At 45.4% G+C, this 12,696-nt stretch overlaps 1 protein-coding gene across 1 annotated transcript in view; it reads left to right on the top strand.

The window, feature by feature from the left end:
- ABCE1 (ATP binding cassette subfamily E member 1) overlaps window positions 1–12,696 on the top strand; it is a 147,261-nt gene that overhangs the window by 114,608 nt on the left and 19,957 nt on the right. The window contains exons 12-14 of the mRNA XM_078676877.1: window positions 805–864; window positions 1,040–1,098; window positions 2,559–2,669. Of these exons, the coding sequence (XP_078533003.1) occupies window positions 805–864; window positions 1,040–1,098; window positions 2,559–2,669 (230 nt within the window). The remainder of the gene's footprint in view (window positions 1–804; window positions 865–1,039; window positions 1,099–2,558; window positions 2,670–12,696) is intronic.

Below are 12,696 nucleotides of genomic sequence, written 5' to 3'. Positions count from 1 at the left end.
TCAGGTGCTGACCTGTGGCCAAAGATGCCAATTAGGTTTGGTCTTCAATGCAGTTTTTGGGGAAAGAACATAGGTCCTGGGTACCTGATTGTCAGGAGCCCAGGGCACACTCAAAGTACATCAGCAGTTCAGCAAAAAATGGGGGCAACCATGCAGAAAGAGGGCACTTTCTCACAGAGGGGTCTGATCATAAGCTTTTTGCTGTTCAGATAATCTTCTGCAGTGGGCTGATGAGGCTGTGCTACACATGCTCAAATCATCTCCCCTTTGCCAAAACATAGTGTGTATTTTAGAATGTTAATTCTGTCATTGGACTTCAAACCTTAGGAATCCAGGATGTCTGCATTCCTCAAGTACTGTTCACTGCATGTCTCATGTTACTGATAACCTAACCGGGTCCTGGACTGGACTTCTCATTCCCCATGTGTTGTGTTATGCCCTTTTCTCTTTCATCCAGACTTCTACAATATCCTGTCTGTGCTCATAGGCACTTCTGTGCCTCTTTTGAATGGTTAGCCCTCTCATGCTGGCACTTGCATGCTCAGTCCCTTTCATATGTACATCGTCTCTACACCTCTGTTCTTTTTTCTGATATGGGTCACCTTTTATTGTACACTAGACATGCATAGTCCTTTGTCCCTAGTTATTTTTCTGTTCTCTTTGCATGTGTTCAGCCCATTCCCCTAAGTATGTTTGACCCCAACCTTCAAAATCTAAATCTGGACGCACATGTAACTTTTGTCGTATGAAAAACTGAGTCTCCTTTTGCTGCAGTTATTAAACTTCAAGATGTTGTTTCTTTAGGTACTGGCAAGACCACATTCATCCGAATGCTTGCTGGGAGACTGAAGCCCGATGAAGGAGGTAATGATTGGACTGAATTCAGAATTTGTCTAACAACCTCTTTTACCACTCACCTGTAGGAGTCTGCTACACTTGTAATGCTTTTGCGTTGCACCATTTTAAGTATTCTCGTTTTACCTAGTATGTTATTACCCAGCTTCTTTATCACCTTTAATCTCAATGTTTTGTTTTATAGGTGACGTGCCAGTTCTTAATGTTAGCTACAAACCACAGAAGATTAGTCCCAAATCTACAGTAGGTTTTTATATATTTACATTACTGTGTACTTAAAGGCCATACTGTGAGTTCAGACTTCCAAAAACATAATTGTGTTGTATGTAGTTTATTGAGTCGGACTTTATCTACTATGACATAATTTCCATGATCTCCTTTAGGCAGTGTGCTCTCTTAAACGTGATAATTGGTCCTATGTGTATCATCTGTTTCTTGAGGATATTCTTTACTTCAGTAGGAATTCTTCTCTAGATCCACATTTTAAATGTCCTCTCCTTGTAAGAGGCTCACCTCGCACAACAATTGCTGTGCCTTGGCCAACTAATGTAGGCACAACCCAATCTATTTTAATCTGAGTTCCATTGTGATCTGCTTCATAGATGGGCTGGCTTACATTTTCTTGCATACTCCAATAGGAAATAAGATCAGCACCTTCATGGCATGGAACAAGGACTGCATTATACACTGCAGAGTGCTGAAATAAATGAATTCCTACAGGCGTAACAAAAATAGCCATCTAGATTTCACTCAAAGGCACTCATTTGTGCAATGCTTTCTCTATCAGCGTATCTTTCACTGAGCCTCTGCTTGGTTATGCCTTGTTGTTAGCCTTGCAATTCTTGGTACGTAAATCCATATTCCTGTTTTTAAGGTGACTGTGAACTGGATTTTATTAGATACCACTGCCACCCTTGGTGTTGCACAAAACTGGTTTGAATCGGATCTTAATGGTTGCTTCCATTGATCCCATTAGGTACTAGTGATTTTTACTGGCTAGTTTTGATGGAATAACTTTACTCTGTCCCATACCTCATACGAGCAGTCTCAGGCTTGGCGTTTGATTTTCCTAGTAGCTTACAGTTTATAAGGAATGTCCATTTCGTAACCCATTTTCACCATGAATGTTTTTAGAGGTCTTAAAAAGCACATCCATCCATGAGATGACCATTTCTGTTGTAGATAATTAAGTTAGCACTTTACACATTGGTAGACCCTCCATTTGATACCATGTAAAATACTTCTTCAGGAATTTTCTCTATTTACCGTTTCCTGCTTTTTAAAGAACAAGTAGGGATCTCTCAGAAAAGTTGTGTATTAACATAACATAAATTATATTGAAATTGTCTGAATGGCAATTTGTAAAATAGTTTTGAAAAAAATACTTATTTTGAAATAACCCCATTCTGATTATCAGTCCAGTGAAGATCTGATGTGGGACTGGTAATGCAAGTAGATAACTTTAAGTTGCAAGGAATTTAAACATAATAATTAGACCTAAAAGATACCTCTGATACTAAAGTAGCATTTTTGCAAATGTTAACATTGGAGTAGTTTTAACTCCCATCGGTGTCTATTTCTCATGTTTCGGAGGGTACAGAAAAGTGCCATTAAAATGTTTCCATTGGTGGTGTGACTGTGTCCTTTTGTGCACTTATTGCTTGATTTTCTAAGTACCTACATCAGTGTTCTACTTTTAACAGGGAAGTGTACGTCAGCTACTACATGAGAAGATCCGAGATGCTTATACTCATCCACAGTTTGTAACTGATGTCATGAAGCCAATGCAGATAGAGAACATTATTGACCAAGAGGTAATCAATCTGCTTTACCAAGATTACACTTGTGCTCTTATTTTAATTGTATAATTTCATGTGATCTGCATACTCTGGTCATCTAGTGGTGGACTCGGATGTTGCAAGTTGTTGTTGTTCAAAGAAGTGTTTCAAGTCACAGAATGATGTGTGACTCCTCTCTCAGTTCGTAATCTGCATGGGCACCAATTCCATTGTTAGATTGTATTTCTCCACAGTCTGGGTTGAATGTATATTGACAGGACTCTATGACTCGACGTGTTCAATGTTCTTTTTTTCGGGCCCATGTGGTTTAATTTTCATTGGGAAAGACTGCTCTCAGCTACAATTATTTTCTTTTCAACTTCAGCACACGTTGGAGACAGTTTAGGCAGACCCAATCTACGAATGTTTTAGCACCAGCACACTTCTGGTTGTCCGTGCTCCTGCTCCAGAGATTATGAAGGTGATAGAATTGACACCTTTCTTGAAATGCCCTCGATGCCACGCTAAGTTTGCTTGGACCGATCAACCTATAGTCTTCAAACGTGCATCTCTGCAGGCTACAACAATGGAAACTTGTCTCGCCTTCCGTTGTAAAAAGACCATATTGAAGAAACAGGTCCGTGGCCTACATCAAACTACAGCAATAGTCTACGGAAGACACCCCAGACATTTTGGGGGAGTTGATTGTCTAAGTTTAGAGAGGGAGAGGATATAGATTCACCTGGCATACTACCTCACCAGTTCTGCCCCGAGGAAATCAATTCTGGTGCCACCAAGGAACAAGTGAAGGAAGAGACTCCATCCACTTAATCATCCAGCGGCCCATGCACACAAAAAAAATTCCATGGTTAAACTCATCATAAGAGGCCGCACACTGTGTCAGACCACAGATCTCTGGAGTCAAGCACTCGACTCCCCTCAACAGCCTTTAAGTTCGTAAAGACCTGGCTTTGAAATATATCAACCCTCTTCCAAGCCTAATGAATTGTCTGCACTGAGACAGCCATTGGTGCCTCAGCAGTCTCTTACATTTTTAAAGGCAAATCCTGGAAAAGGTATAGAAGGAGTTAGACGAGAGACAAAACTAATGTTCATTCATCCTACTACAGGGAAGTTTACCTCCAAGGTGTATTTACCAAAATGTGCACAACCTTTGCCAAGTAAAAGGAGACTTTCTTTAAACAGGAGGGCATCCAACATGATTGCCATGCACTATACAGAAATGTGGCAGCATATATGTTCTCAACAGCTGTCGGCACTGGCACAGCAAATTGCATGGTTAACCCCCAATTTTTGCCCGAAATCTGATGCACTTTGACTGAATGTGCATTTGGTCCCTGCTAATCATGTTCCCAGTAACCGTGCTCTTTCCCAACACTGTACCTGTACAATTGGCACATCTCTGGCCCACATATAAGTCCATTGTAAAAAAGTACCATTGCCTTGTGACCAGAGAGGGTCTCTAAGGGCTGCAGCATGCATTGTGTCACCCTCCGAGACCCTTCCCCTAACACATACACACTGTCAATGCAGACTGTTTTGGTGCAGGTAAAACTTGAGTCGACATTGGCCCACATCAGTGTGCCTTGCCTACAAACACTGCCTGTGGAATAAGTAAGTCACCCCTGTAGCAGGCCTCATGCCCCCTAAGGCAGGGTGCACTATACCATAGGTGAGGGCATAGCTGCATGATCAATATGCCCCTACAGTGTCTAAGTCCATCCTTAAACATTGTAAGTGCAGTGAAGCCATATTGAGTATATGGTTTAGGAGTTGTCATTATGAACTCCACAGCTCCATGATGGCTTTACTGAATGCTATGATGTTTGGTATCCCACTTTTCAGCATAATAAACCAACACTGATGCCACTGCTGGATTTATTACAAAATGCACTCTGAGGGCATCTTAGAGATGCCCCCTTTAAAAAAGTCCAACTCCCTCATGTCCAACTGACCAATCTGCACTAGCCTGACATGTTACTGAACCCCTGAGTTGGGAGCCTGTGTTCTCTTGGGGGTCTGGAACAAAGCCTGTTTGGGGTGAGGAGGGGGAAGTATCAGTTTTTATTTGGAAGAGTGGACCAAAATCACACTAGACAAGTGGGTGCTCAATATTGTGAGGAATAGGTACTCCCATCAGGTTCAAGTCCCCTCCACGAAAAACTGTCACCCATCGCATAAATCTTCTGAGAGAAGAGGTTTCCGCTCTACTCCTTAAGGTGGTCATCGAGAAGGTCCCATGGTATCAACGTAGACAGGGAATCTAGTCCTGATACTTATTGGTCCCAAAGAAAGGTCCAAACAAGGAGTTCAGGCCTATACTAGATCTAAGGCTTCTTAACAAGTTCGTCCTGAGAGAGTTCAGAATGCTGGCGTTACTGCAAATAATCCCGCTGTTAAATCAAGGGGATTGGATGTGCTCTATAGATCTTGAAGATGCCCATTTCCACATCCCAGTCTCTCGAAGGCGTTGGAAGTTTCTAAGGTTCCCAATTCATCAGACCACTTCCAGTTCACGGTCCTGCCTTCGGGCTGAAGTAGGCCCCGTGCAAATTCTCGAAGTGCATGGCAGTAGTAGCTGCGTTCTTAAGGAGGAAACAAATCTTTGTCTACCCTTACCTAGACGATTGGCTTCTTTAGAGTGCTTCTCCAACTCTTATGCAAAAACACCTCGCTTGCTGCATTCATTTTCTGCATCAGTTAGGTCTGCATGTCAAACTCCAGAGGATACATTAACTGGGCGCAACTTTGGATACAGTAAACGCAAGAGCATATCCTTCGGAGGAGAGACTTTCATCCCTTCTCTACAAGTATCAGACCCTCCTGAAGATACCTCATCCCACGAACAGGCAGGTTTCATCTCTACTGGGTTTAATGACCTCGTGCTTTTTTCTGGTCCCAAACGCCAGACTTCACATGAGACCTCTGCAGCAGACTAGAGGATCAATGGTCTCAAATCTTTAATCGCTGGGAGGACACTATAACCCTGCCTCTGTCTGTCCAGCTCTCCATCAGATGATGGATGCGAAGGACTGATCTTCTGCTAGGAGTCTCCTTTCAAGAGGAACTGCCCAAGCAGACTTCAGGGGATGGGGCACTCACATGGGGTCTCTACAGATCCAAGAAATGTGGGCAGAGGGAACAGCTATACCACATAATCATGCTGGAGCTCAGAGCGGTGCATCTGGCTCTCAAGGCGTTTTTTCCTTCCATCAAATAGACTGCTCTGCTTGTTCAGACGGACAATACAACAACAATGTATTACCTGAACGAGCAGAGGGGCACCAGGTCCAGACCCCTGTCGCTGGAAGCGCAGGCGATTTGGAAGTGGCTTCTAGCACAAGACATGAAGATCTCCGCAATTCACTTACCAGGTGTTCTCAACGTCCAGGCGGACGGCCTAAGCCGCCATTTTGCAGAAGCACATGACTGGATGCCAAAAGAAGTGGCGCAAGACATTTTTCACAGCTGAGGAACACCAGACGTAGATCTCTTCGCGGACGCAGGAAACGCAAAATGCTGCGTCTTCGCATCCAGATACCCGCCACCACGCTCCAAGGGGAATGCTCTGTTGATAGACTGGTCAGAGACATTACTCTACGCCTTTCCACCAGTCCCCCTCATTCCCCTGGTGATCAGGAAACTGTACGAATCCAAGACAGAGATGATCCTGGTTGTGCCGGAGTGACCTCGCCAATGGTGGTACCCGGATCTCCTTCATCTGGCCAAAGTACCACACAGGAGATTACCATGCCATCCGGATCTGCTGACCAAGGCGGGCGGCAAGGTGTTCCATCCCAACCTGCCGTCCCTGAGGTTAGCAGCATGGCTCCTGGGTTCATCCAATATGGACATTTAGGTCTCTCAAGACTGCATGCAGATCTTGAAGGAGGCACGGAGACCTTCTAAGAGAAAGTTTTACGCTTTTAAGTGGAAGCGTTTTTATATGTGGTGTACTGCTGACGGTCACGACCCTATTCTAGGTCAGGAACAGGTACTGTTAACCTACTTTCTGTATTTGGCCAAAGCAGGTTTGCAATATTCCTCCATAAAGGTTCACCTGGCAGCGATAACAGCATATAGAAAATCCGCCACTCAGGCTTCTTTCTTTCAGATGCCAGTCGTTAAGGACTTCCTGGAGGATCTAAAAAAAAGTGTACCCACCAGTTAGGTCTCCATCTCCTTCCTGGGAGCTTAATGTGGTCCTCGCTAAGGTAATGGGTCTCCGATTCAAACCTATACACAAAGCCTCCCTGCAACTTCTTTCGTGGAAGACTGCATTTCTCATGGCAATCATATCTGCTCGCAGGGTGAGCGAGATACAAGCCTTGTGCTCTTCAGAGCCTTATCTCGTTTTTCATGCGAACAGAGTGGTGCTTAGAACTCACCCGAGGTTCCTTCTAAGATGGTCTCGGAGTTTCACATCAACCAGTCAATAACTCTTCCTACTTTCTTTGTGAAACCTGTCACTCCTGCTGAAAGAGCTTTGCACTCTCTAGATCTGAAAAGTGTTAACATTTTATCGAGATAAAACAAAGTGTACGAAAGGCAGACACGCGGTTTGTTAATTATGGTCTATTGAACTCTGGTTTTCCTGCCTCTAAAAGGTCCATTGCTAGATGAATAGTGTCATGTGTCGTGTTATACTATTAGCTGGCACTCAAACAGGACCCGGCCAAGCCGAGAGGTCATTCTACAAGGGGAAAAGCTGTTATGATAGCAATGCTTAGTAATGTACTGTGAGAAAGTGGTATGCCCCCAATCAGGTGCCCAGGGCCTGTGTTCCTTACCTAAAACTGTATTACAGCTAAAACCCAATTGACATCTCTGGCCACATGTCAGCCCCTGGTAAATGGTACCATAGGTACCCAGGGCATTGTGACGAGAGAAGACCCCTAAGGGCTGCAGCACTTATTGTGCCACCCTTAGGGGCCCTGCACCCTGACACACACACCCTCCTTGCCTTTGCAGGCTCAGTGTCCTGGTGCAGAATTTAACAAAGAGTCGACATGGTACACATCCCTGTTTGCCATGCCCACAAACCCACTGCCCTGGCATACATCAGTCACGCCTCTAGCTGTGTGCCCTATGCCAATGGTGTGGGCACAGATGCATGAGCCCTATGCCCCTACAGTACCCAGGGCCAATGTAAGTGCAATGATGCCATTCAGAGTATATGGTGCTGGGAGGTTGTCATTACGAACTCCACAGCACTATAATGGCTTCACTGAAGGCTGACAAGTTTGATACCAAACTTCTCGGCACATTAAACCCACTCAAGCTGATGCTAGGTTTGGACAAGCATCCTTGAGAAACTTGTTTGGGTAATATATGTTTTGTTAGCAAATTATGATATGCTGGTATTCGTCCGCAGGGTACGGGGATAGATTTGCTACTCTATTCAGTGCTTAGGACTATTGATGAGTATCCCCTGGCAGAGAAGGATACGTTTTGCAGTGTGAATCTTTCTGGATTCACTATGCTGTGCATTATTCCACCATCTAGTGGTTGGATCCGGAATTGTAGTCTTTTTTTCTCTTTTTTTCTTCGTGGCCCGACATGCCACCATTTGGTGTCCTTCGTGACGTCTACGTGCTTCCTCCAGAAGGTCCCACCTTTGGTCGCCATCTTCAGATTATTTTTTACGCCGTTGGGTCTGGATCCTTACCGAAGAGTTCCAGAGTTTTGAAGAAAGAATCTACGGAAATTGGGAAAATCGACTAAATCAGATTTTCATCACATCCGACTACAGGTCGGGTAACTGGGACTACGAAGGAGAAGAATTTCTCACGAGATCTCGACGTTCACCCAAGTGCGCACACAGGGGGCTCCCCGAGCGCAGGAATGGACAAAACTCCTTTCAAGTTTTGCGCCAATTGCCACCACAGATACGCCCAGAAGGACCAGCATCCAGTCTGCAACCTCTGCCTGCCGCTCGACCACAACAGTGAGGACATCAACGCGTGCTCGGCGTTCACACCCAAGATCCTCAGAGTGAGAGAGAGGCAGCGAAGGGCGAACTACACCATTCAGGGGCAGGGGGCATCTCCATCGCTCCGAGGCTTGGGCCTCTCCAGTGGAGAGGAGGACAACATCGACAGAGGACTGGAGGACTGCACTGTCTAAGTACAAAAGAAAACATCGAAGGAGGTAAGAGAGTCGACGACCCAAGACACTCAACCGACACTCATAAGAGTGAAACAAAGTCCTCGAAGGGGGCATTGCCGTCGAAGTACTCGACGAAAGCAACAGCACCCAGGGACAAACAGCCCAGCGGATCCTTCGAAAAGGACTCCCAGACGGCAAAGACTCATGAAAAATCTAGGTCGTCGAAGAAGCCCCTGAAAAGGCTTCATTGACGCCGAGAAAAGACGGGTCAACAACGACGTCTACCTCCAAGCGAAGCGCCTAAACTCTCGACGCCAATCAAGCTGGAGAGGAAGAGGAGGCTCGAGTCTAAATGGCGAGCATCATGCAGCGGAAAAAGGACTTCGACAAAAAGATGAGCCAGTACACTGTCCCGCTGAAGCCCGCAGCCGATGTCGAAAGTAGAAACGAAGTCCCTGAACTGCCAAAAACGCCTGAACCGGTTGAAGAACAGGAGGAAGAAGGCGAGGAGTAGTAGACACATACCGTTCGAGGCCTTCACCACCAGACGATATAGGGATCTATAATATGGTGGTGAAGAATGCTGCAGAGACATATGGAGTGAAATTATAGGAGGAGACGCCCAAGGCTTGTTTTCTCCTGGAGATTTTTACCTCCACAAACAAGGAGCCAATTCCTGCCCATGCTCCCTATTGTGCTGGACCAGGGCAAATAGGCTTTCAGGGAGCCAGCTGCATGTAAATCAGTGACCTTGTGAACAGAAAAGAAGTACACGGACTCCTCAAATGACCCTGCGTACATTCAGGGATCAGTGCCAGCTGATTCAATAATTACTGCAACATGGCCAATGTGCCCACAAATGCCCGACCACCTCCTAAGCAGGAGAATGGACCTCATGGGGAGGATAGCAGAACGGATTGCGGCAATTCAATGGCGCATCGCCAACTCAAACGCCCCAATCGTTAGACGCGCATACCAGCACTGGGAGGAAGTGGGGCAATTCCTGTAGCACCTACCGGATCAGTACCTGCAAAGGGCAACCCACCTATTAGAGGAAGGGAAAAACATGGTGAACACATGTTTAAAGTCAGCCTTAGACGCAGCGGAAACGTCCAGCAGGCAGATGATGATTGGGGTGACAGAGAGAAGGCACGCATGACGTAGGATTTCAGACTTCAAGCCTGAGGTACAGAACAACATCCTGAACACACCCTTCAACAGAGGGCAACTTTTTGTGACACCAGTTGACGAAAAATTAACCCAACTCAAAGACTGAAAGGTCCATGGGAGCACTGCAGTTCAGAGGGATGAGAAGGGGTACACTCTCAATAAGGCCAAATGGTAGAGGCAACCAACCGAGTACCTCGCACCAAACCTTCCAACAAGGTTATCAGGGAAACGGCCAGGGACAGCAGCAGCAGAACTGGCAGTACCAGCCACGAAGCCAGTCCTTTTGAGGTTGCTCAAACGGACGAGGACAGGCATGGAGAGGAGGGCAACTACCCACCTCCAAGTGACTGCACTGAAAGGCAAATGCCCACCCAGAAAACCTCTAGGGGGGGATTCAAAAGAGAAGAAAAGTCCAGAAACAGATTTTACAAAATAAACAGTTCCCTGAACATATAACACCAGTAGGAGGCAGAATAAGGAACTTCCTCCAGGATTGGAAGACCGCCACAACGGACAAATGGATACTAAACATCATACAATACGGCTTCTGTATAGAGCTAGAAAAACAACCTCCAAACAAGAGACCAAACAACAATGCGCACTCGGCAAAAGAACTTTCACTCTTGCTACTAGAGGCACAGGAACTGCTCAACAAGGAGGAATAGAGCTAGTACCGTACAAGGAAAGAAACAAGGGGGTTTATTCCAACTACTTCCTCATACCAAAAGTGGATGAAACGCTAAGGCCTATTCTGGATTTAAGGTTCTTAAACAAGTTCATAAGGACACAGATTCAAAATTACATCTCAGCAAGAAGTAGTACCCCAGGTACAGGAAGGGGATTACATGGCAACTATAGACTTAAAGGACGCATACTTACACATCCCCATCAACAAAGAACACACAACGCATACTAAGATTTGTGATCAACAAGACTCCCTACCAGTTCACAGCGCTTGCATTCGGGGTTAAATCCGCTCCAAGGGTGTTTACAAAATGCTAGCAGCGGTAGCAGCACACCTGAGGAGGCAGGGAATACATGTATACCCTTATCTCGATGACTGGCTCGTAAAAGCAAGCTCCTACAGCCAGTGCAAACACATCCAGCAGGTGATACAAACACTAATCCAACTGGGTTTTTCAATCCATGGGGGAAGACTTCAATAGAACCGGAACAGGTGAAGACATTGTATGGGGCAGAGATCAACACCATACAGGGCAAGGTGTTCCTCAGCACAAAGAACTTTGGCAATACTGAAGGAGAAATGTCTTTACCGCAATGGGCAAACCCTGACAGAGAGGACAGTGAGCAAGCTAATGGCAATGATGGCGTCATGCATACTCCTGGTCCCAAATATTTGCCTACACATGAGACCTTTCCAGGAATGGATACAGCTGCAATGGTCACAGGCAACGGGGAGTTTGGAAGATCTAGTGGTTGTCACACACGCAGCGCATCAGGAAATAGCGTGGTGGAACATGGAAAACACATCACAGGGGAAAGCCTTCACACAGTCCACTCCAACAGTGACCATCACAACAGACGCCTCCCAGCTGGGGTGGGGCGCGCACATGAACAAACTCAAGGTGGCGGGGTTATAGTTGCAGCAGGATGCGGTCAGACAGATCAACTCGTAATCCACGTTTACAACGAATCTCTTTTTCCGCTGACTTTGACTCCACATACCATTACTCCGCGAGGTCTTTGACCCTGCATACCATCCCCCCGCATTTTTTTACAACGCGTGTGCATTTACCACGCATGCCTTTACAGCGAATTACGTTGTAAAGGCATGTATGGTAAATGCACACGCGTTGTGAAAAAAACAGACTTCACGAAGAAGGAACCAGGAGGAAAGAGGAACCACGGCGAGAGAGAGGTAAGGGGATTTGGGTTAATTTTTTAGGGGTTGGGGGGGTCAGAAGAGAAGCAGGCATATGCAGGACCATCCTACATTAAGGCTAGAGTAAAATGACGCACTTAAGTCAGTCTAAAATGGTGGTAGTTGGAGGTCGTCGTAGGGTGTCGGACCACAAGAGGCTCATTCATTACACTGCTGCAGGTGCAGTTTTTGTGCTCACCAGACCCTTGCCAACCTTTGGTCCCGAAGACTGAAACTAGAAGTTGCGTTCTTGCCCGTTTAACTGCATTATTGTTTTCCTCCATAGGATAACATTGAACTGTTGACTTTTGAAACGGAAAAGTATTTTTAGTTAAAAACTTTCTTACCTTATTGCGAAGATTTTGGTCTTAAAATAAAACACAAACCAAGCTTATTTTTTTATAAAATTGATGTGGATCTCCTTTTTGAGTTACATGTCCATTGTTGGTCAATGTTGGGCAACAAATGCCTTACACTCCTCTGTGTTAGGCTTAAGGCTGCTCGCCCACACTACCACTAATAGAGCACTCTGGGTTTACATTGAGCCCTGTACACTTCTGGGGAACCCCTGGGCCTGTGCATGGTATAACTACCTAGTGTTATACCATATACAGAGCCAACTTCTTCAGCATGTATATACATGTATGTGTACATCTTAATTATACTCCCCTTCACTGGTAAAGGAATTGCATTACATTATAAAGACTGCATGTTAAAGGATGTTTCCCTGTAGTATGTTGTATAGTGGTGTGTTCAGGTGTTTTTGAGCTTGCCCAGATTTCTAGTCGATCTTTAGTTTTTCTGTAGTATCTATTGTGTTGTCTTGCCCAATACTATTTTGAAAGGCCGCCCCAAAAGATGACATACAGCAGGCACAGTTTG

Source organism: Lissotriton helveticus, chromosome 2_1, assembly GCF_964261635.1.
Source record: "Lissotriton helveticus chromosome 2_1, aLisHel1.1, whole genome shotgun sequence".
Taxonomy (NCBI): domain Eukaryota; kingdom Metazoa; phylum Chordata; class Amphibia; order Caudata; family Salamandridae; genus Lissotriton; species Lissotriton helveticus.
The sequence above is the reverse complement of the archived record's forward strand: the minus strand, read 5'-3'. Positions and strand labels throughout refer to the sequence as shown.